The 22,113-nt window shown below is 38.1% G+C and overlaps 1 protein-coding gene across 1 annotated transcript; it reads left to right on the top strand.

Annotated features, from left to right (window-relative positions):
* Positions 1–4: 4 nt before the first annotated feature.
* On the top strand, positions 5–21,400 carry LOC134822636 (peroxidasin-like). The gene is made up of 30 exons (XM_063833775.1): positions 5–80; positions 6,395–6,581; positions 7,109–7,236; positions 7,702–7,815; positions 8,066–8,184; positions 8,287–8,374; positions 8,500–8,624; positions 8,866–9,034; positions 9,189–9,301; positions 10,756–10,933; positions 11,127–11,226; positions 11,410–11,503; positions 11,625–11,780; positions 12,307–12,449; positions 12,640–12,790; positions 12,936–13,098; positions 13,214–13,343; positions 14,030–14,184; positions 14,347–14,537; positions 14,723–14,864; positions 15,675–15,755; positions 15,936–16,042; positions 16,202–16,321; positions 16,491–16,621; positions 16,828–16,975; positions 17,137–17,239; positions 18,596–19,051; positions 19,182–19,339; positions 19,577–19,690; positions 19,936–21,400. Exons 2-30 carry the CDS (start codon positions 6,403–6,405, stop codon positions 19,987–19,989), a joined length of 4,110 nt encoding a protein of 1,369 aa, XP_063689845.1. The 5' UTR covers positions 5–80; positions 6,395–6,402; the 3' UTR covers positions 19,990–21,400.
* The last annotated feature ends 713 nt before the right edge of the window (positions 21,401–22,113 follow it).

Below are 22,113 nucleotides of genomic sequence, written 5' to 3'. Positions count from 1 at the left end.
AAGCTTTGATGAAGGGTCTTGATGAAATGAACCGGCAGTTGGACATGCTAAACAATTAAGTTGCTCTCGTCGAGACTAAGGTACCTTTATAGTTCGTAGTTTACCACTGATTGATAGTGATTCAATTTTCGTCCATATTCATGACTGGCGAGTTCTGCTGCAATTTAAAACTCCAATAAGATAGTGACAGTAAACAAAATAAAAAATAAAATTGAATGTAAAATTGTATAAAAAATGGAACTGAGTAATATTGAGATATTGAAAGTGAAACTGAAAATTTTTGAGCAGATTAGTTATCCATTTGTGTTGAAAGTAATGAAAAATATTAGTTCGAGAACAGAGAAACACCATAAAAAAGCAAAATAATATATATGGCCTAAATCCCGATGTCTTACTCTTACAGTTACATGATATTAGAACCTGTAAAACTTGCCTCCAGCTCCTCACTTTTGAGATTCAAGCAATAGGGGTCGTTCAAAGAGTGCAAGATGTTCAGTTCGACAAAATACCGTTTAGGTTAAGATCCAATAAACCTAAACTTTGACATATTATAATAAGTAGCTCTGATTAATTGTTATGCATATTTAAATAATCTTATCGGAAGGCGCCAGCCTCTCCAATTTGTTTGCCATGCATTTTATTATCGGTAAAATCTGAGTAAAGTAATGTTAGTTAAAAGTTATAAACCTAAAAAATTAACGTTTCCCATCTAATTGGGGTTTTTGGAGGCTAAGTTACTGTAAATGTATCTTGCAGCTTTTATGCGGGTTCATGACACGGCTATAACTATTGTGACAAATTCTTATATCTCCATATACATTGTACATCCTTAGATTCTTTTTTAGATCTGCAAGCAAACCTTTCATTGTTGGGCCCAATTAACTTCAAGATATTAGTCTCATTCGGAGTTCGGAAGCTGTGCAGCAATTGCTGCTTAACTTTATAACCTGGCCTGACCACCGCCCAAAATCAGATAACAGATCGTGAGCTTTTGTTATCCTGATTCTTCAAGTTCAACCGTTTCGCACCTACTCGGGATTTGTACTTGACACTGACAGTTGCTTACCTTATCGGACCTTATTTGGACGGACATTACTTGAGCGCTGGAGGCCCTAGCGTTCATCTTAATGTCCGTTCAAATAAAGTCCGTTCAATTAATGTCCGTCCAAGTTAAAGTCCGTTGAATTTTTTTCAAAAATTTTTTCAATTCGAACTTTTTGTCCAGAATATGACAACTTTTTAATTTCAGTAAATTTCAATAGCTATCATTAAACTAAACTATATCGTTAAATTAATAAAAACAAGGTATTACAAAATTTTAACAGTCAGAATTGTAAATATCACATTATTGCATGATCACTATACTATCTTGAAGTTGATCTTCGGCTTTTTCTACCTCCACATTTTCTCTTACAACTGGTTGTCTGTCCAACTCGTAGTCGTACCGAGCAATGAACGATCCCAACTGCTCTACTAGAGAGATACTTGAATGCCTAAAGTACAGCTTAAGCTTTATCTCTCGCCCCCCACTTGGTATAGGCGACCTTCGGTGGCTTATGTCAGCTACGATACCTTCTACCATACCACCCATCTCGATAAAGTAGAAGACAAACTGGGATATCTCCCTAAGTATGTGACCGCCGGCATCTAATCTAGTCCTGTAGGTACCTTCGTACCTTATCTGCACAGCGCAGATAAGCTTACTGTATGAAAAATGGATTTAAAAATCGTTTGCTAAAATTAACAAAACGTCAAAAAAAGATGAAAAAAAATTAGGATTTTGATGGTTTTGATTGCCTTCTAGCGTTCATATTAATGTCCGTTCATAATTATGTCCGTTCAAGTAATGTCCGTCCAAATAAGGTCCGATAAGGTATATATATATATAATATAATATGTGTCCTGCGAAAGGTATGTACACAGTTCTGCCCAATGATTATGAAGTACGTACAATTATATACTTTCTGTTTTCACGTTCATTTCATCGTTCTGGTTTCATTGCGTGTTCCACTTTTTTATAACACTTTTGATGTTGGGACTTGAAGTTGAAGCTGATGCCTTCATATCCTGCAAAAACTGCGTCAGGCTTCAAACAAACAAACACGCTCTGACTTTAACGTTTTTTAACGCGTGCTTCCCGGCGTTACCGGACATGGCGATTGTTCAGTCAGTGTGATTTCCTACTTCAGTAGGGTGTAATGACACATACAGTTAAATATGGGTACATATCATATCATGTTGACACAGTAACCGCTATAGAGCTTCCTTAGGGAGAGAGGTGTCGGGCAGTAAATATGACGTAATGTTAGGTGGAACATCAGGGTATCATCAGGTTATCAGATTATCATGTAATCAATCACTCAATGGGAACACTGGGCTCCTACAAACGGGTATGATCGCACAGACCACTCGTAAGAACTCTGGACGTGTGTCTGCATGACGTCACCATCATCCGACAGATCACGTGATGTGACTCCAACCACGTGACCCTTGCTTTGCAATGATCTTCAGTAGCACGTGCGCGCGGCGCGTGAATCACGTGATAGATGCACGTGACTCGGACGTGGTGGGGTGGATGGGGATATTTTGATACTCCTCTGTTACACCCGGGTTTTTGCTGTATTCGCCGGTCCATTAGTGTCTGCCCAATTATTGTTTCAGTCAGAGCACGTGGTCTTAATTAGCGGATGTGCATTTTTTGTACTTCACACTTACTTTATTTTCTGCGTGTTTTTATAATTAGTTCTCAGTTCAGACTTCAGTACATGCCCGAGAATTTCCAATATTTATGTACACACTGCCATATTATGGGATCGGACCCTACACACACCATTCAACTTGAAAATTGGACACGGGTCTTGTTTCTTCTTCCGCAGTCTGTCGTGAAGCGATATCGTTATCTAATTCTAAATGCATTTTTCTATCAGTATTCAGTATCCTCTTGATTTTTCTACTTTTCACCCTTATTTTGTGTTTACAGAACGTCTTGTCAGTTTTTGCCAGTATCCAAGAAGACCGACCACTGTGTTTTTTATGTCAATTGCTTATTGCAGGCTACATACTATGTATTTGAATATTTGTTTTACTGCCATTTGACGCAACATAATTGCATTACACAGTGCACCCACCAAGTCTAATTTGCGATTCAAAATAGCCATTTGCTTAAAACTGTAATACTTCTTAGTTTTGGTCATTTCAGTCACAGTTAATCATTTTCACTCGGGCATATTCCGATCCAGTAAGTTGGTATAAGGCATAAGCTTCAACAAATGCATTTTTTTCTTGTATCGTACCAAAAGAGCAAAAGCAGGCGTGACCTGGTAGATCATTAATCAAGCTAGATTTTGATATTTCAATCGTGCAAATTTGTTTGTCTGTCACGGCTTGTTAATTTGCTCCTCAGATAAGCTGCTGAAGTTTCTTAGTGCGTTTTGATTACAATTTACAAACCTGCAGTTGACTTTCAAATTTATGTTAAACTTTGCTATAACATTCAACTTCATCACGAGAAGCCTTGTGCAAATCGAGACTTTTCAATGCAAATCTTGATCGAACCTTCGCCAGTTACGACTTACGTACAACATGTGCATATAAATCTAAGAATGTAACATTTTTTAGCAGTTTCTTATAACCGCTTATGATGCAGCAGGGGGAGAAAGAAGCCTGTCTATTTTCAAATAACGTAATCACTGCAGTAATGTCTTTGGTCTTATACATTTTTACGATAAAAAGTCTGGATTTCTTCTTCTTTAGACCAGCCGAACCATTGTGATTGATAACTTGATACTGTCATGACTCATGTTGACTCCCAACCCAAATACTATAACGATTTTAAGCCCTTTATTAGTAGATCTTATGAATTACTAAAATTACTAGAGTGGTTTTCCTCCGCAGTCAGTAATTTCTAAACTTAGCAGAATTAATGCTCAGTTTTGTGATGACCACGTATTTATAATAGAGATGCTTGTCTGTCGTACAATGTATCAGAATTTGAAAAATTATTGCTTTCTTGTATTCTCACGCGTGGTTTTAAATTTGAGTTGTAACAAGAAAGGAATACAATCACTCTGCTCTGTTCCTGAATTCTGAATCCTTTGTTTTGGAGCAGGTCTCTAAATTGACTCTGTGTTGTTAACAAACGGTCCCACGCGTTGAATTCTATATCGCATTCATGATTTCTGCTGTCGTATTGATACTAAGTTGATATCTTTAACTGTGATGGAGATATTTGATCAGGCATCAGAGTCCCTATGTAGATTATTTAACCTCCTAGAACTTAATTAGATCAGCATCTCACAGTTCATACAGACACCTAATAGGATACAATTCCATATATCTTAATACCCAGGTTTAACAATTTAGCAATCTTTCACTTATACACAACATGTCTTGAGTATGCGTCATGAAGGCATCAAATCATTCAGTGAAATTAACGGAATTACAAGTTCATTACTTGTGGCAATGCAAACTCATTTTAAAGCTGCACAGGTAAATTTATTTGCTAAAACCTGCAACGTGGACAAATGACCTGATCAGGACCCCCTTGTTAGGTGTAATATACCCTCCATGAGAAAGGCTACGATTATCTAATCATGATACACGTGTACAACTACAAGATCTCCTCGATGTGAATTTATACCAAGTTACAATCAGTTATGGAGTGAGGTGTCCCAAACGTAGTATTGGAAATAATCATCACCAAGACGGAAAATTAGGTGAACAAGGAGTCAACAGTATGTTTCAATCTTAATTATTTGATTCTCCAGAGACTCATTCCTTCGTCTACAATTGCAGTGCCCAAATGAATTATTAATACGATTGTCTTAACAAGGATAGTTTGTGGAAACTAAATTCGATCGTGAACGAATCTCGGAACCTTGATCTACTGGAAGTGTGAGATGTTTCTATTTTCCAACGCCTTTGTGTTTGGAATAAGCTGGTCGTTCAATCTCTGTCTAAAAGCCTGTTAAATAAATAGAAAGTCACCATTGTATTGGAACATTTATCATTTCATTTCATTTCATAATTGAATGTGGTGTTAATTTTTCCACCCCCCATTTTATTCCTTCCCGAACAATTGTTTTAGAGTTGAAAAAGTCGCACCATAATATAATCAACACATACTGACTCTTAAGTCGATTGTTGGAATGATCTTATTTGGAGACCCTTCTAATCCGGTGTAATATTTTGTTCCACAGAATATCCATTTGTAACCCTTGATCCAGAAATGTTCTGTGTTGTTCTCATCCTGTAGTTCTGTTATCCGTTTCTATGTGTAGACAGTGCCTCGTTAACACGCTCAAATTTCATTTACAGACTGATAAACGTTGTCATTCTAAGCTGAGGAATCTTAAATGTACGTCCTAGTTGTGCGTTGAAGCTTGAAAAGTAAGCAGTTTAATTAGTCTGACACGTTCAGCGATTTAATGAGCGAGCCTTAAGTTTAAAACGTTGTGCCCTTGTGGCGTCTGTATTCTGTAAGTAGCTAGTAGGTTTTCTTTCTCTGATCTAACTTACTTCAAAAGTATACCTGCAGTGCTGTCATCAGATATATAAATTACTAGTTTATGCCTTTCGAGTTTTTTCTTGCTTTGCAGCTTTAGTATCAGTGCATATCCTTCAAAACTAAGATCCCGTAATTATATCAGCCTTTCTCGTTCCAGTTTCAATAATAAGAGCTGATACGTACTACTACTATAATACGTGTGAATGTGTAGATGTCATGTTGTTTGTCACTGTGATCTTCCTGTCCTCACCCGTCTTCACTCTTCAGTCGTTCAAAAACTCAGTGAACCGCACACTTCTTTTTTAAACATCTTGTTAACAGATTATGTGCCCTTACTGAGTACCAGCTTCAGTACAACTTTTGGCGCTATATTGTTGCTATATTGCGGTTTTGGCGCTATACTGTTGCTATACTTCTTTTTTGGCGCTATAATGTTGCTATACAACTAAAATGTTGATCCTGATAACGATATCTCGTACCCCGATAAGCTGGTAACCGAAATATCGTACAATATTTCATGCATTGATATTGTTATTGCTGACATCAAGACAGCAAATACAATCTGGAATCTGGATTTGCCATGGTCGAAAGTTTTTGATAAGGTTGCTGAGTTTCTATGTTTAGACCTGTTAGTTAGAATTATGTATCACGTACTTACATCTTTACATAATACGTGGGAGCTCCTTGCAGCCAGTACATTTGCACACTGCAGGATTCTGAAGCTGGACTTATATTTATAGCTGGCTATGCCATCTTGCAAAGTTGCAACACCTCTAATACCTCTAACATGTTTACAATCCTAGCAAGTAGCCCACCATTCAAATTCATTATTTTATATTATTATTTATTACCCAAATCTAGCAAATTTTCACCCTATATTTTAAGCAGATCAGTGCATGGTCGTGCTCCTTCTCTTCAGCCTGCTGCTGGCTGGGGCCCTTTCCCAAGACGCAGAGCCGATAAGAGAGACCGAGATTGGTAGACAAGGGGGTTTTGTGGCTTTGAGATGTGGTTTTTCTGATGTCACGTGGTCTAAAAATGTCAACGGGGAACAAACAGACGTTAAGACATTGGGGTGAGTTTTAGTTCATTTTAAAATAGTTTGCGAAGTTTCTTTTATTTTGTTGGTTTTCGAAATTTTGTATTTCAAGATTGATAAGAATCACCGCAAATCTAACCTGTGATTCACGAAGAAGCTTTGACTAATTTACCTCGGCTTTCCGTTAAATCTACATTCCTGTATTTGAGTATTTTATACGTGGCGACTCTATGTGGTTTGACGTGTATAATATAAGCCTCCTCTCCCGGGATATCTTTATATAAGAAGCCTGCCAATTTAAAAATGCGGCTATTTTCTGGCTTCCTCGATCGACTGACTCCCACGATCATATGACAAGTTTGATTAATGTGTATAAAATATTACAAATATCCGCTCGGTGGTATGATAACATATCGTGGGGTTTGTAACAGTTGTGTGCCACCTAAATCTGGTGACCGTGACCTGAGTTTTATACACTCTCCAAAGTTTAATTAATCTAGCAACTCCGTGTTATTATTATTAAATATGTACTCAATAATATGTTAATATTATAAACATTACAGGGATAGAAGGTACATTGTGACTGCTGACGGTACAATGTACATCAGCAGACTAAAAGAGATCGATGCTGCAGTTTACACGTGCACCAAGTTCGACACTCCTATCAAGGAGGTCACTGTTGCTATGGCAGGTTAGTCCTGAAGACATGGCCTACGTCAATACGTTAAAGGGATCTGTTATGTGGTAATGAATAGATAAGACATTTGTTTATGTGGTTATATTACATAGTCAGCCGAAACGGGTGTCCAGGTACGCCTTTACTAATATAGAATTTCAAGTTAATATATAATATAAATTCAACGTAAACTTCCACAAGTTTCTTGTGAAATCAATCTTACTACATTATGTATAAAACGAGACGATATATATTTATATACTATATTATATCTGTTGACATGTTACGAGAATAAGAACTTAAAATCTCCAAATTTGGACCCCGAAGTGATTTCATAATCGCAAAATAAATGAATATTGTTGTCTCTTTACACAACTTTAGTAATTCATTCACACAGGTTCCCGTTAGTTATATCAATAATAAATATAATTATAGATATAATTATAATAACCTTAAAGTTAAACAGTGTACATTTTTTAGCCCGCCCGACGATTGCAATCTCCCCAAGTGACGTTACAGTGCACGTAGGAGCTCTGATACACTTACCTTGTGAAGCACAGGGCGATCCTAAACCTACTATCGAGTGGAGAGTTGGTATGTTAACTGTTAGTTAGTTAGTTTATATTTAAATAACAGTGTTCAACACAGCTATACTGTACCTTTTATAAGTTATATTAGTTACTTGTTTTTTGTGGGCACATTTTATTTTTAAAGTCTTGATATTTGATATGATGGCATGAGGTGTAAGTGAACTCATACGATGTTGTTTGCAGAAATATAAACTTGGTGACCAAACAGTAAATTCCACTTGCAATAGTTAAAATATTTTGACGACTATCTCCAGGGAGAAGTCAGCTTAGGAATGTACCAGTGATTTCTGACGATTTAACCGAAGAGGAAATACGGAACTACGCCGGCGGCAACTTCCTGGTCACGGAGAAGGGCCATCTTTACATCCGAGATGTAAGTATTTCCACTTCATACTAAAAACTCCCAGTTAACAATTTATTTGATATTTTCTGAGAACCGGGAAAGAATTTTAACATTAACACATAATTTCATCAGGTTACACCTGGTTACAGTGCTCAGTACATCTGCATGGCTACAAATGATGGAGGAAGTTCCTGGGCCACCTCTAGAGTTCTCGTCCTAGGTTAGCCACAACTCAGAAGTTCTGCTAACTAAAACACATTCTCACTCCAATTTTGATTACCAGTTTACATAATACTGTACATTTTTGCTTGGTTTCGATTTGGTATATTGAAAATTCTCTCTCAGATCCTCCCAAGATAACGACCAGACCCCAAGATACGAACTCCCTTGATGCTGATATTATCGGTATCGCGTGCAGGGCTAATGGCAACCCTAACCCTAAAATCACATGGAGAGTCGAAACTTTCGAGGTGATTTATTGGCAGCCGAACTGCTTTTAGATAATATTGAAAACTAGTTTATTTTGGCAACTGACATTAATTGACTTGATTACCAATTAAATTCTATTATAATTTTATATCACCAAATTTCTCAACCAATTTGTAGGGCTACAGTGGTACACCTTCAAACACCTTGCCCAATATTTAATTAAACTCCTCATGATTATCCTACTAAGTTTACCCATGATGTCTAACTGGCATGTTTGATCAGAACATAACGATTGTGGAGCCGGAGAACCACCCTAGTGGAAGGTACGAAACAGATGCGTACAAGACCCTGCGGATCAGGTTCCCTCTTCCCAGTGACAGTGGAAAGTATATTTGTGTAGCTACCAACGCCGGGGGAGTCACAGAGGCCAGCGCCATCTTACAAGTCCTTAGTGAGTGGACTATTAGATTTACTTGTGATTTTAATTCAGATTTAATCGAGATTTACAAATTAATCGCGAGATGAAATTTCCAGGCGTAGCCGTATAACGTACTTATTCGACTGAGGAACAATATTTTTAGAGACGAGTAACAAAATATTTTCAGTTACCCCTCAGTTTAGGGAGCCACCCAAAGATGCGTGGGTACCGTTTGGAGGCAGTGCCGTATTCAGTTGTTCAGTGTTCGGTAGTCCCACTCCAGTTATCGAATGGTTCAAGGCAAGTTATTATTAAGCAATTTATCCACTGTCTAACTAAATATAAATATTAATTAGGCACGTCTTCACTATGTTGGCATTCGATTGATTCTTCATTATTTGTAAATTCTTGAAATGCAATTTGGTGAGAATTGCATTCCTTTAAGGCATTTTGCTGTTTTATTAATAGCGCCGCACAAGTAGTCCCGATTAGTACAAGTAGTCCCGATTAGTGATACTGGTGTTAATACCTGCATACCTTTAGTCATGTCATTCACTGTTCTGCGTACGTGTAAAGAACCATTATTTGTATCCAGCCAGACGAAATGGAGAGTTGTTCAATATAATGCCATTATCAAACGCCCCAAGTAATGATCACGTGGTGTTTTGGCAGTTTTGTTAGAAATGAAATTTCAGCCTTGAAGAGGGTGTCGGCATAAAATAATTCCAGTTAGCAACAATACTGAAGATAAAGTATTCTGATTATACGCGCCGCCTTTTAGTTTAAAACTCACCGTGATGGCCAGTGAATGAGTTATTCAGGTATTGCTGTATTGGAACTCAATGTATTCAGAGTTTTGAAGTAAAGGAAAGAAGCCACGTAATGAGGTTAACATGTCGAAGAGTAATGTAGCTCCTGCGGGTGTGTCACCACTTTCCCGTAACCCGTGTCAGTTCATGCTATCTGGACATCAGCTGTAACTCAAATGAATTACTGATAATAGGGATCAGCAGCTTCAAGGCATGAAAGTGGTGTTAATCTATGAAAATATTTGTCGTTATTTATCGACTGATGTTACCGTATCATCTCGGTCAATCCTGTTAAAATGAGCTTATTAAAATAGCTGATCACTGTCTTATCATGATTCGACATCTAGGTTTACAGTACCACTCTTTTACAGAACCAATACACACCCACTTTCTAACAGAGATTTAGATAAGCCTTGGAAAATGCTCAGTCTCGGACTAACTGAAAACTAACCCTCCTCCCCCTCAGGACAACCAGTATCTGCCCTTCTCTTAGTCCCAAACTTACTAAAAACTAACCTTCCTCCCCCTCAGGAGTCAGGACAACCAGTATCTGCCCTTCTCTTAGTCCCAAACTTACTAAAAACTAACGGCCTTCCTCCCCCTCAGGACAACCAGTATCTGCCTTTCTCTTAGTCCCAAACTTACTAAAAACTAACCCTCCTCCCCCTCAGGACAACCAGTATCTGCCTTTCTCTTAGTCCCAAACTTACTAAAAACTAACCTTCCTCCCCCTCAGGAGTCAGGACAACCAGTATCTGCCCTTCTCTTAGTCCCAAACTTACTAAAAACTAACCTTCCTCCCCCTCAGGACAACCACTAACCAGTATCTGCCCTTCTCTTAGTCCCAAACTTACTAAAAACTAACCTTCCTCCCCCTCAGGACAACCAGTTTCTGCCCTTCTCTTATTCCCAAACTTACTAAAAACTAACCTTCCTCCCCCTCAGGACAACCAGTATCTGCCCTTCTCCCAAACCTATGAGATCCAACATGTAACCCGGCCAGGAGAGGTACAGGAGAGACTGGTGTTCAGGTCCATACAGTTCGAAGATACTGGTTTCTACGAGTGTAGAGCCAGCAATCTGGCTGGTACCAGTCGACATGAGTTCTCTTTAGCAGTCACTGGTGAGTTTTGTAAAGTTTAGAACACGGATAGTGGAATTATCAGAAGTTGGCGTCTGAGTTCATCGAAAATGACAACCTCTTTTTTGTACATTTTTTTGTCGTGGATATTTGAACTTTATGCACAGTGCAAACAATACCCAATAACCAAGAACTGTGACGAGCAATATTAGTTGTATAACCCTCCTGTCCCCAGATGCCACACCATTCCCCGGAGACAGATTCGTATCGGATGCTCTAGATTACGCTCAGGAGTTCGTTCAGAGTGCTATTCAGGAGACTCAAATCATCCTCAAGTAAATTGGCACTTGTTTTAGATGCAGTCTGATCAATCTGTTGCAATCAACGTAACCTATTGGCTTATAGATTCAACTCTGTCACAGTGATTTAAAATAACATGGATCACTAACTTTCTAGTAACATTGTTTACAATAACTCTATCTCTCCGTTTTACTTGATACTAAAACTGTTCCCCTCAGAGCCCGTTTTAACGCACCTAACTTCAACCCCACCCCTCAAGACTTGTTCCACATGGTCAGACAGCCTACTAGACAGGCACTATACATGGCAATGGTCAGTAACCAGCTTTTTAAACCGTTATTACATTGCTGCTGAACAATTTGCATTTGAAATTTTGGTCTTTAATACAAAAAAAGAGATGATTTTGTGTACGTTATTTCCCGACATTTTGCAGTCAGCAGAGGTATTCGAACACGCGATGGACTACATACACGAGCAAATTGAAGCCCTGAACGTAACCTCTATGGAGAGGAACAACGTACCTCTTGGCTCTCTGCTCAGTCCGGAAGCTATTGACCATCTTGAAGATCTGTCTGGCTGTCACCGTAGGGTACGCTGAATTATCTTGATTCTTGATACATTTAATATTTTGTTACACACTAATTTGTGTAAAAATTGTCATACTCCAGGCTCCGTTGTTCTTCATTTAGAGGCATTATGATTTTCATGGGTTAACTTTCTTGACTTGCAGAAACGGAAATTACAATGTGTATTACTATAACCTAAACATTATAGTCACTTGTTTACTATTAAATAAGGCTTCTGCCGGCTTCAGTGCTAACAGTTTAGTTTAAATCACTTAGTACAGAGAACATAAAACCGGGTTCTGGCAATGAAATTAAATCGTTCTGACCCGTGTCAAATGTATAATTTACTGATAATATCATATCATCAGCGCCAAAAGTCTAGACACAGATAAATATTAAATAAGATATGTAACGAGCATTACCAAATACCGATTCTCTTCGCAATTTAACAGCTGGGGAAAATGTATCTTACCCTTTTCTGTAATTTATGCATATATTTCCTTATTTTCCAGTTTTAAACAGATAAATAAATACCGCGTACTACCTCAGAAACGACAGCCCAAGTGTCAGATGAGGTGTCAGGGTATGTCGTTCAGGTCCCACGACGGAACTTGTAACAACATCAAGCACCCTACCTGGGGTTCCAGCCTTAACAAGATCAACAGATTCCTTCCCGCTCTCTACGAAAACAAGTTAGTGAACTCAACTCATTCATACTCATTGCCAGTTAACCCTCTGTGCTAAGATCAATTAAATTCATTCCAAGAAATTTCCATAATTAAGCATTTAGTATTTACAGACAGATATAATTGATTTTCCTGAGGTAATACAGTCCCACGAGTAGTAGGTAGGTAACCTGAGGTAACAGTCTCCTGCTCCCAGGTACAATACTCCCCGTGGTTGGGGTCGTACTCTTCCCTCTGCCAGAATGATCTCCCAGCGTCTGATCCGGACCTACACTACCAAGGCTCACTCTCAGTTTAGTGTCCTTATGATGCATTTCGGTCAGTTCGTCGACCACGATCTTGCTCAGGTGAGCCACAGAATCTGTACAATTGACCCTTGGATATTTTAAAATCAACCTTTTACTTTTTTGCAATACAATAACGTACATGCCATTTACATTTGTATTCTTTCTTCTCCTTTTTTCCTCTTCTCAACAAGTCGAACAACTCTAGACAGTGGCAGGACCTAGTGAAACATCATTTGCTCCATTCCTACGAGTACGGTGTGAACAAACCTGTACAAACACCATGCCTTGCTTCCCAATAGAGGTCCACAGCAATGACTCCAGGATAGATGCAGCGTGTATGCCCTTCGTTAGATCTGCCTCAATATGTGGTAAGTCTTCCACTTCAGATTGTTGACCGAACATTCCAATCAAGAATAAACAAGAATTGTGATCGCAGTTTCTCCCTAAAACTCTCGTTTAGCTGTAACAATAATCTACAAACAGGTACCGGTGACACGAGTGTGTTCGGTAAGGAAACGAGAGTAAGAGAGCAGTTGAATCAGGTGACGTCCTTCCTGGACGCTAGTACTGTGTACGGTAGTGCTGATCAGGAGATGGAGACTCTCCGGGACAGGTTAGTGATTTGACATTATAAGTAGTTTCAAACGCAAGGAAATATCTTGTAGTTTTTTTTTATGACTTCTGAGAAGTTCGGTTAGCTTCATGTGTTTCTTCTTCCTGTGTTTGATTACGTTTTTCAAACAACTAACCGCAATAATAGGTAGAAGTTAGAGAAATCAGGTGATTATTGAGGAGATGTATTATCGACTGTTCCATCGGTCAAGCATTTGACTCCAATGCATAGAATGACTTTACTGATATGTACATTTAATAGAAACGTAAATCACCTATTTATTTGTTGCAAACTATGTGAGTTACAGAGTTGACCTTCTGATTTTAAAAAGTGATGATTCAAATCATAAGATCACTTTTATCATTTTATGTAGACTAAGATACAAGCACCAACTATAATAGTATCATTACTAAAGTAATAAAAATACAGATGCTGTAAATTTTCTATATGTCCAGAAAATTGCTTTAATTTAAATTTGACAGGTTTCAGTCGCACTTTACTCGCTCTTTATTGGTATAGCATCTGTATTTATTATATCATAAAGAAACTTTGTCATGTCGGGTACAGATTAAATAATAAATACCTTCGGTCGTCGTGAAAAATTCGGCTTTAAGCTACATTCGAATTTGAGAACCTTTATTAAATTGGGCAAAATCATTGTGGAATATTTATTCAAATTTCCTCAGATCTGCCAACAAAGGTCAGTTGAGAGTTGGAGAGGAGTCAATTCCCGGGAAACACTTCCTACCTATCGAAGACAACCTTATTCCTGAAGAAATGGAGAGTGACAGGAGGTGTATTGGTCGAGCTGCCACTGTATTCCTGGATTGCTTCATTGCAGGTAACCTAACTTGATGTGATCTGTTAAATAGAGGTCTTCGCATACAGTATTTTAAAAATCTGATAATATCTAAAAATAACCAAATATATAGGATAACCGGATTATAATTCTAACCACTTCACCAGTTGAGAGACAGTATAATCTCAATCCAAATCTCTGCAGGAGACTTCAGAGTAACAGAGCAGCCAGGCCTGACCACCCTTCACACCCTGTTCATGAGACAGCACAACGAGATAGCTTACAATCTAGCTGAAGTGAACCCCCAGTGGAACGATGATCGTATCTACGAAGAAGCCAGGAAGATTATAGGAGGTGTCATGCAGCATATCACATACCAGGAGTACTTACCCAAGGTACGGTTCATGCTTCAGTTCCATTGTCTCTTGCTTTTGTTCTCACCTGGAATTTCATCCTACAATCTTATTTTCTCATCATTTTGTCTCGAAACTGGGAGAATGTTAGTCGTGATAACAACCACAGCTGTTTTGCAACTTGCATTTTGTTCTATTTATTTTTACTAAGTTACCTTTTGATCCAGGTGCTAGGAGTTGAAGGAATGGAGCAGATTGGTGACTACACTGGTTACGACTCCGATGTGGACGCCTCTCTTCTAAACGAGTTCTCTACCGCCGCTTTCAGATTCGGACACACCCTCATTCCACCTACTCTCTTTAGACGAGGTCAGCATTATATGTATCTTTAATTAACCTTGATATAACATTGCAGTATAATAGTTGAGCAGTCTGCGCTGCCTAAACCGCCGAATCAGCTTGTTGATGGAATGAAAGTTTCTCGGTCCTATTAGTAATTAGATCTGTCTCTGATACCTGTTAGAGTCTTTTAGCGCTGAGTGTATACGTCTTTTAGTTATAGCGGGTAACTAAGAGAGTAATTTCTTTTCGTTAGTGGTAAAAATAAAACTTCTATTTGATAGATGACTAAATTTAAAGTTATTTACCTACTATTAGATACCAGTTAATTTTTAGAAATTTTAGGAATGTTGAGCGGCAAGTTGTTGAGCCGTTATCTTGAGAATTTCCACAAAACAACTGAATCTGCAACTTGTGATCGTAGTCTGAGTCAATATGCACCAGCTTGGAGTATGCAGCTATAATGTTGACTCTCCACAATAATATCATATAGAGCATGTAGAGCTTGATATTTTAACCCACTGTTCCACGTGCATTTCATTGAGCAAACTTTAAATCGTGATCCTAGAACGATGACAGGTGGCATGTTATCAAATGAAGGACCCGCCTATATTTCAACAGAGAAAGTAGGAAATTTTAAATAGCTCAATACTTTACCCAATCGTGTTCAAAGTGCAAGATTCTTTAATCTCATGAATATCTCGAGGGCTCATTTATATTTGCTATGAAATTGTGAGTATAGAACCCAGTAATGAAGGCCCAATTAAAGGAATACCAGGCCTTTACTTTCCACCAAGAAGTAATTCAAAATGTCAAGTTTAACGTGAAGTTCTTTTACAGGAAAGAATTACGACAAGTTTGAGTTGGGAGATATGCCCCTACACAACTCCTTCTTTACTCCCTACAGACTCTTAGACGAGGGTAAGTGGAACTCGTCAGCATTGTTATCCCATAAGTTGATATCAGTGATCAATCAACTTTTGATCAAATGAGAAAATGCTCTGTATCGAATTTAGCAACACCCTCCCCACTCCTCTAATAGCTAATATAATGAGGGTTCTAGATTCCAATATAATTCTCATCTAATATCGTCCGTGCCAGGTGGTGTGGATCCAATAATCAGAGGAATGATCATGCAGAATCTGAAGTTACCTGACGGTAAACTGTCTGACTCTCTTACTGAACGACTCTTCCATGTGGTGGCTCAGGTTCGTAAATAATATATGATAACGTCTTCAGGTTGATGATAGTGTAAACTGTAACCACGGTTTTACTTCTCTACTGCAATCAAATGAGACCAAATTCGCCGCGTCAGAAGTTCGTTTCATAAAAACAGAACCTCGCAGTCACTGATATAATAATTGTAGGTAGCCTTGGATCTGGCAGCAATCAACATACAGAGAGGACGTGACCACGCTATCCCAACTTACAATGACATGAGACAAGTTTGTGGAATGAGACGAGCTCTGGACTTCCACGATCTTCAGGTTAGGGTCTGATCCAATTGCTCCGTGAGTTGTGTTTGTATTTGTGATTTCAACTCTTTACACATAATCTCTATAATGTGAATACTGAAAATTAAGTCTCAGCACTCGTGTTAATACATGTTTCCGTTTAACCAGATTTTCTGCAAATTATACCATCACAACAATTCAGGGTGAGATTAGGAACGCCACAACCAGACAGCTCCTATCCGAGCTATACTCTTCAGTTGACGAGATTGATCTCTGGGTTGGTGGACTTGAGGAGGATATTGTGGAGGGTGGTCTAGTTGGTCCTACATTCAGGTAGTTAGCATTTGTTGTAGAAAAGTATCTGAACTGTTTTCTTCGATATTTTAGACTGTGATAGTCTGAGCAATAAAAGTTTGGTTCGTATTATGGTTAAGTTTGAAAATCTTGATTCGATCATTCATATCCTGAATAAATTGGACATGTCTGTAGAATTAAGAATAGTTAATTCTAACGTTAACTAAAAATATTCCTGTTTACAGATGCATCATAGCTGAACAGTTCAAGAGAGTGAGAGACGGAGACAGGTTCTGGTTTGAATCAGATAAGCACTTCACTCAGGAGCAGATCAGACAGATAAAGAAGATCACCATGGCCAAGGTCTTCTGTGATAGTGGAGACAAAATCGAGGTTTGTGGAGCTTGCTGGAAGATTCCGTCCTAAAACGTTCTAAGTTGAAATGTTGAACATGCTAGATCATTACATCCTGTATCTACGCACAAGTTTTTACTAGTAAATCAATACCTATAAATTATTACAACTTGGTATTTTACCCAGACTTTAAACCCCAGAAAGTCCCAGTGGATGTATTCATGTACAACTCAGATGCTCACAAGTTCACCCAATGTAAAGATCTCCCTAAATTTGATTACTCTGCGTTTGTCGACTGTGGAGGTAAGAGTTATAAACGTTTGAGTGGCGTTTTTAATTAGCGTATGAATAACATGGTGCCCTTGTCAGACAGAGTCATAATATCACTCCAGTGAAAGCAGGATTAATGAACGAATAGTGTGACATTGGGTTCTCAACCATGGAAATTTAAAAGTCTCTACATGCTGTTCTTTCTGGCTCCATGTGCTAGTTAGGGATCTGAGGTATCCGAAAAATCATGTTTTGAGTACCCAAAGTGTTCTGGGTGCCAAGAATGAGGTTATTAAAGCGGCGAAAATGACCGGTTTTGGACTATTTATGAGCTTTTTTGCCCATTTTCATAAGATAAAGAATCAGGAAAGCTGCTCTAGATGATTGAAATGGTTGATACCAATGAGGATACACCCAACACACATAAATATTCGTGATATATGTGATTTTAATGAGAAAAATATGATCTCAGGGCCCATTTTATACCAAAATTTGCCAAAACCACTCGCACTTGTCAAAGCTTCCTCATTTTAGACACATTTAATGATTATTATGGTATCTAACTTATGGTGGATCTGATAGGAGTATGTCTTAGCTTCATTTTAAGCCATCAATGAGCATGCTGGTGTGTATGAAAGTACTTTAATCCTCCCGTCCATTGAACTTATAGTTTGGGCCATGCGCGCGCGCGCGCGCGCTTGTTACAAGCATGAATTTTCTCCCTCAGTATCTATCTAAAGCTTTTAAAGACATGATTAGAATGCTATCCTACTCAGCACATGAGTGCTACAGGATAGTGAAAGAATTTCCATAAAAAATCATTAAATGTGGAAGATATGAGGTCATATGTGTGTGTGCGCGCGCGCGCGCGCGCGCTTGTTACAAACTTGATATCCTCAGAACCTTCACATTTACTGAGATTTTGTTTCAAACTTAATTGACTCTGAACCGAAATTGCCAAAGGAAACAGATAGTGTAACTCAGAAAGACCACAAATGGATAGTTTGTGAGATATTGAGGTTATACTTCAAAAAATTTACAATGATGTCACACCAGAAAACCCCTATTTTTGGTATATTTAACCTCATATCTCGAACGCGCAGTACTGGATTGAGCTAAACTTGGTCAGGTTTTGTAGCCCTGACTATCCTCGATCATTTGGAACAGGAATAAAACTGTTTAGATGTTATATCTTAATTATATTAGGCACTTAGTTCTGAAAAGTGAGAATGTCATTAATACTGCTTTCACTGACTCACTGTTCGCTCTCACTCACAAGACAATAAATACCCAAACTGACATACTGACTGACCTGCAGCGTTTTGCTGACTATTTCGGTCAACAAATAGCTGGACACCACGATCTGAAACTAACGATATTTCTTTTTAGGGGCAGATTATCTTAGATACCAATCGTACCTGTACGATGGTACACCAGGCTCCACTGATCTTACCGGTACGAGTGATGCCATATCTAACGGTCCAAGAACCACAACAGGCACCTTCGGAAGCACTCTTACCCCCGGTGGAACCACTGGGTCACCTCCAGATGAGGGCACTGGCACCACTGATAGTGGCACTGCTACTACTGATGGAGGCACTGACACCACTGATAGAGTCACTGCTGCTACTGATGGAGGCACTGACACCACTGATAGAGTCACTGCTGCTACTGATGGAGGTACTTCCGCCACAGACGCCGCCACAGAAGGGGGCACTCTCACCGGGGGGAGAGGTGGTATGGAAAAAACTGCCACCACTGTGGTAGTCTACCCGACCCCAGCCACTTCATACGCTCGTGAGGATCTACAGGATGTGGTCACTAAAGATCCTGTTGAAACTCCTGGTAAGTGAACACTGAACATATCATTTGAGATTTTATCGGTAAACGTACACAATATTTGGATTGAAGATTCTCGATGAATAGTAATAGTAAGATCTGTATAATTCAAATAACTTAACGCTTGAAACCCCAGCGAACCCCATCGAGGGAAGAGCTGACTCTGAGTTTGATGAAGCAGTTGTCGCGCGATTGACTGTGAGAGATGATCTGGAAGCTTTGATGAAGAGTCTTGATGAAATGAACCGGCAGTTGGATATGCTAAACTATAAAGTTGCTCTCGTCGAGACTAAGGTACCTTTACAGTTCGTAGTTTATCACTGATTGATAGTGATTCAATTTTCGTCCATATTCATGACTGGCGAGTTTTGCTGCAATTTAAATTTAAAACCTCCAACAAGATAGTGACAGTAAATAAAATGAAAAATAAGATTTAATGTAAAACTGTATAAAAAATGGAACTGAGTAATATTGAAAGTTAAACTGAATAATAATGAAAATGAAAATGAATAATGCTGAAAACGAAAACAGGCAGAAAAGCTGGAGGAGAGGATGTTGGTAGAAGGAGGATGTCTAGTAGCTGGAAAAGTTTACGAACAGAGTGAAAGGTGGAACGGAGATGAGTGTACGGTCTGTACCTGCCAGGTAAAATTTTATAATTATGTTATTAAAGCAGTTTAAGTTGAATTTTTTACGGGCCAGAAAGAAACCATGAAGGTAGTTATTTAAACGTTGCCGAGCAAACATAACTTTGAAAATTTTGTGTTTGCCGGGGATTACCGGTTTATAAGCTGTCTCAATTGTAGATTTTGACGTTTAATTAAGCTTATATTTGAGGGAGATATGGGCCATTCTTTGCAATTCCTAATAATCTGTAACACCTTTTTCAGGGAGGAGCCGTTACTTGTGAACCCAACCCAGCCTGCGCTAAACTCACCTTATAGTAAACAACATAGCATTCAATCAAAATGCTCTGAAAATTAATCTGTCTCATCACAAAGTTCGCCTAGGGAAACTTTACTCTATTTCCTGCTTCAGCTTCTCTCCCTTAAAACTGACCAACAGGAGTACGACCACAGTCATGACCTTTTCCGATGCCACATTTAATCACACTTCTCTCTTGAGAAGTCACGATATACGTTCAAAATCTGCCCTGTCATGTATTAATGCTTTTCATACAAAGTTACAACAAAGTCTTCATGTTATGTATCCTGGGTTTGGACAGGATATTACCCGTTTAAAATATTTCCATCACGTTACATAATTTTCAATAAATGTAATATAGATTTGTAGTGTTGTACTTGTAATTAGTTCAAATATGTCATAATAGCCTAGAATTGCAATCTTTAGCGGTGGTTTTTTCTCTGGATATTCTATGATTGTTCTTGAGTTATCTGTTATAATGTTATGATCGATGAATAGATACATGCATAAAAATGGAGTCCGGGGATGCTGAAATAAAACTATAAATCTTATTTGTTCATTTGGTTGTGAATTTTATTAAGTGTCTGAGATGAATGATCGTAATGTCATTCGCTGATAATTCCAAACCCGAAAAATATTCAACAGATTCGACGATGTACCAAACTGAAAGACGTGAAATGTAATATTTTTACGAGAATTAATTTGATTTTGATAATTTATTTGATTTTAGTCACTAATGATAACAATTTTTGAGAAATAGAGAAGGTCAATTTCATAACCGGTGAATCTTTAAAAAAGGGATAAATACTTAATATTCATACTGTCTTGAGTTTAAATTTGATTAAAATTAAATTGTGATGTCGCCATAGAATTTAAAATATAGATGGCGATGTTATTATATTGAGTAATGATCATTACATAGTGTCACTCCTATTGTGGTATCTCGTCATTATAAGCTTCACTTAAATCTGTGGCGATTAATTATATTTATTGTAACTTTATAATGGCGTAGGGTTGTAGAGATTAAGTATAAAATTTTATATCAACCAAAGCCTTTGTAATGGGCCTAATGGCTTAAATGATGAAACTGGTCACCTAATAAATATGAAGTTTAATCGAAAGCAGTATTGTGGCACACCCTTTACTAAACAATTAATTAAAAATCCACGGTTATTGGAGCAGCAGCTGGTGTGTTCAATGTTGATATTTCTAACGCGAATGTCACTGTTAGTTTACACATTATAAGAACGTTCAATCAAAATTTGTTCATTCTACTCAAATCTAAACGAAAACTTTAACATCAAAGAGCTGATAAGAACCAACTATACACATTACATTTTGTGTCTGGGGAATATTTGGCAGTATTTGTAAGCATGAATTGTTAGGCTCTTTTACTCTATATATGAATTCATAACTCAATGCCATAGTTGATGGATATTAATTGATTGATTCATTATGTAGTCACCTGAGAGTGAAGATATTATATTTATGATGGTCCGTTCTTCGTCAGATACTATCTGGTAATTATGATCTAGTTATAATAAGCGACTAAAATTATTTAGATGAGGACGAGGGTAGAGGTTCAACTTCATGATACCTATTTATAAATGTGATGAGGTGATTTCAGCCATTAAAAGTTTTGTTTAGACTTTATAGCATCACAACTTTTTGACTAATCTTTATAATCATATAAATATTCGTGTAACAAACTTGGTAAATTATGTATTTTAATTTGAATTGTAAACTATTATTTGTTGATAATGTTGAACTTGTTTTAAAAACGTCTTATCCTGTGTCGGTGACAGATCTCTCTAAATCAGTATCAGTATCACTTTCAAAATTCGAATTCCATGCTTTCAGCCTTTAAGGGTCCGGCATACACCGAAACAGGGGTTTTTGTCGGCCAACCCAAATGACCTCATAGGAAGTTAATTCAGTGACCATTTAGCGCACCGTTTCCTCACCAAACATTTTTTTTTTGAGAATTCCCATTTCCTGGTCAAAGTGCATTTTTCGGAAAAGCTCAATTTGTTTTATTGAGAGGCCCCCCCCCCCCCCCCGCCTTTTTTGTTCGTCTTACCAATCGCGCGCCTGGACTTTCTGTCAAGGTCAATTTAACAAAGTTTACTTTGATCTTATAAAAT

The sequence above is a fragment of the Bolinopsis microptera genome, chromosome 11 (genome assembly GCF_026151205.1).
Source record: "Bolinopsis microptera isolate Bmic1 chromosome 11, MBARI_Bmic_1.0, whole genome shotgun sequence".
NCBI lineage: Eukaryota > Metazoa > Ctenophora > Tentaculata > Lobata > Bolinopsidae > Bolinopsis > Bolinopsis microptera.
This window is presented reverse-complemented; position numbering and strand designations above follow the sequence as displayed.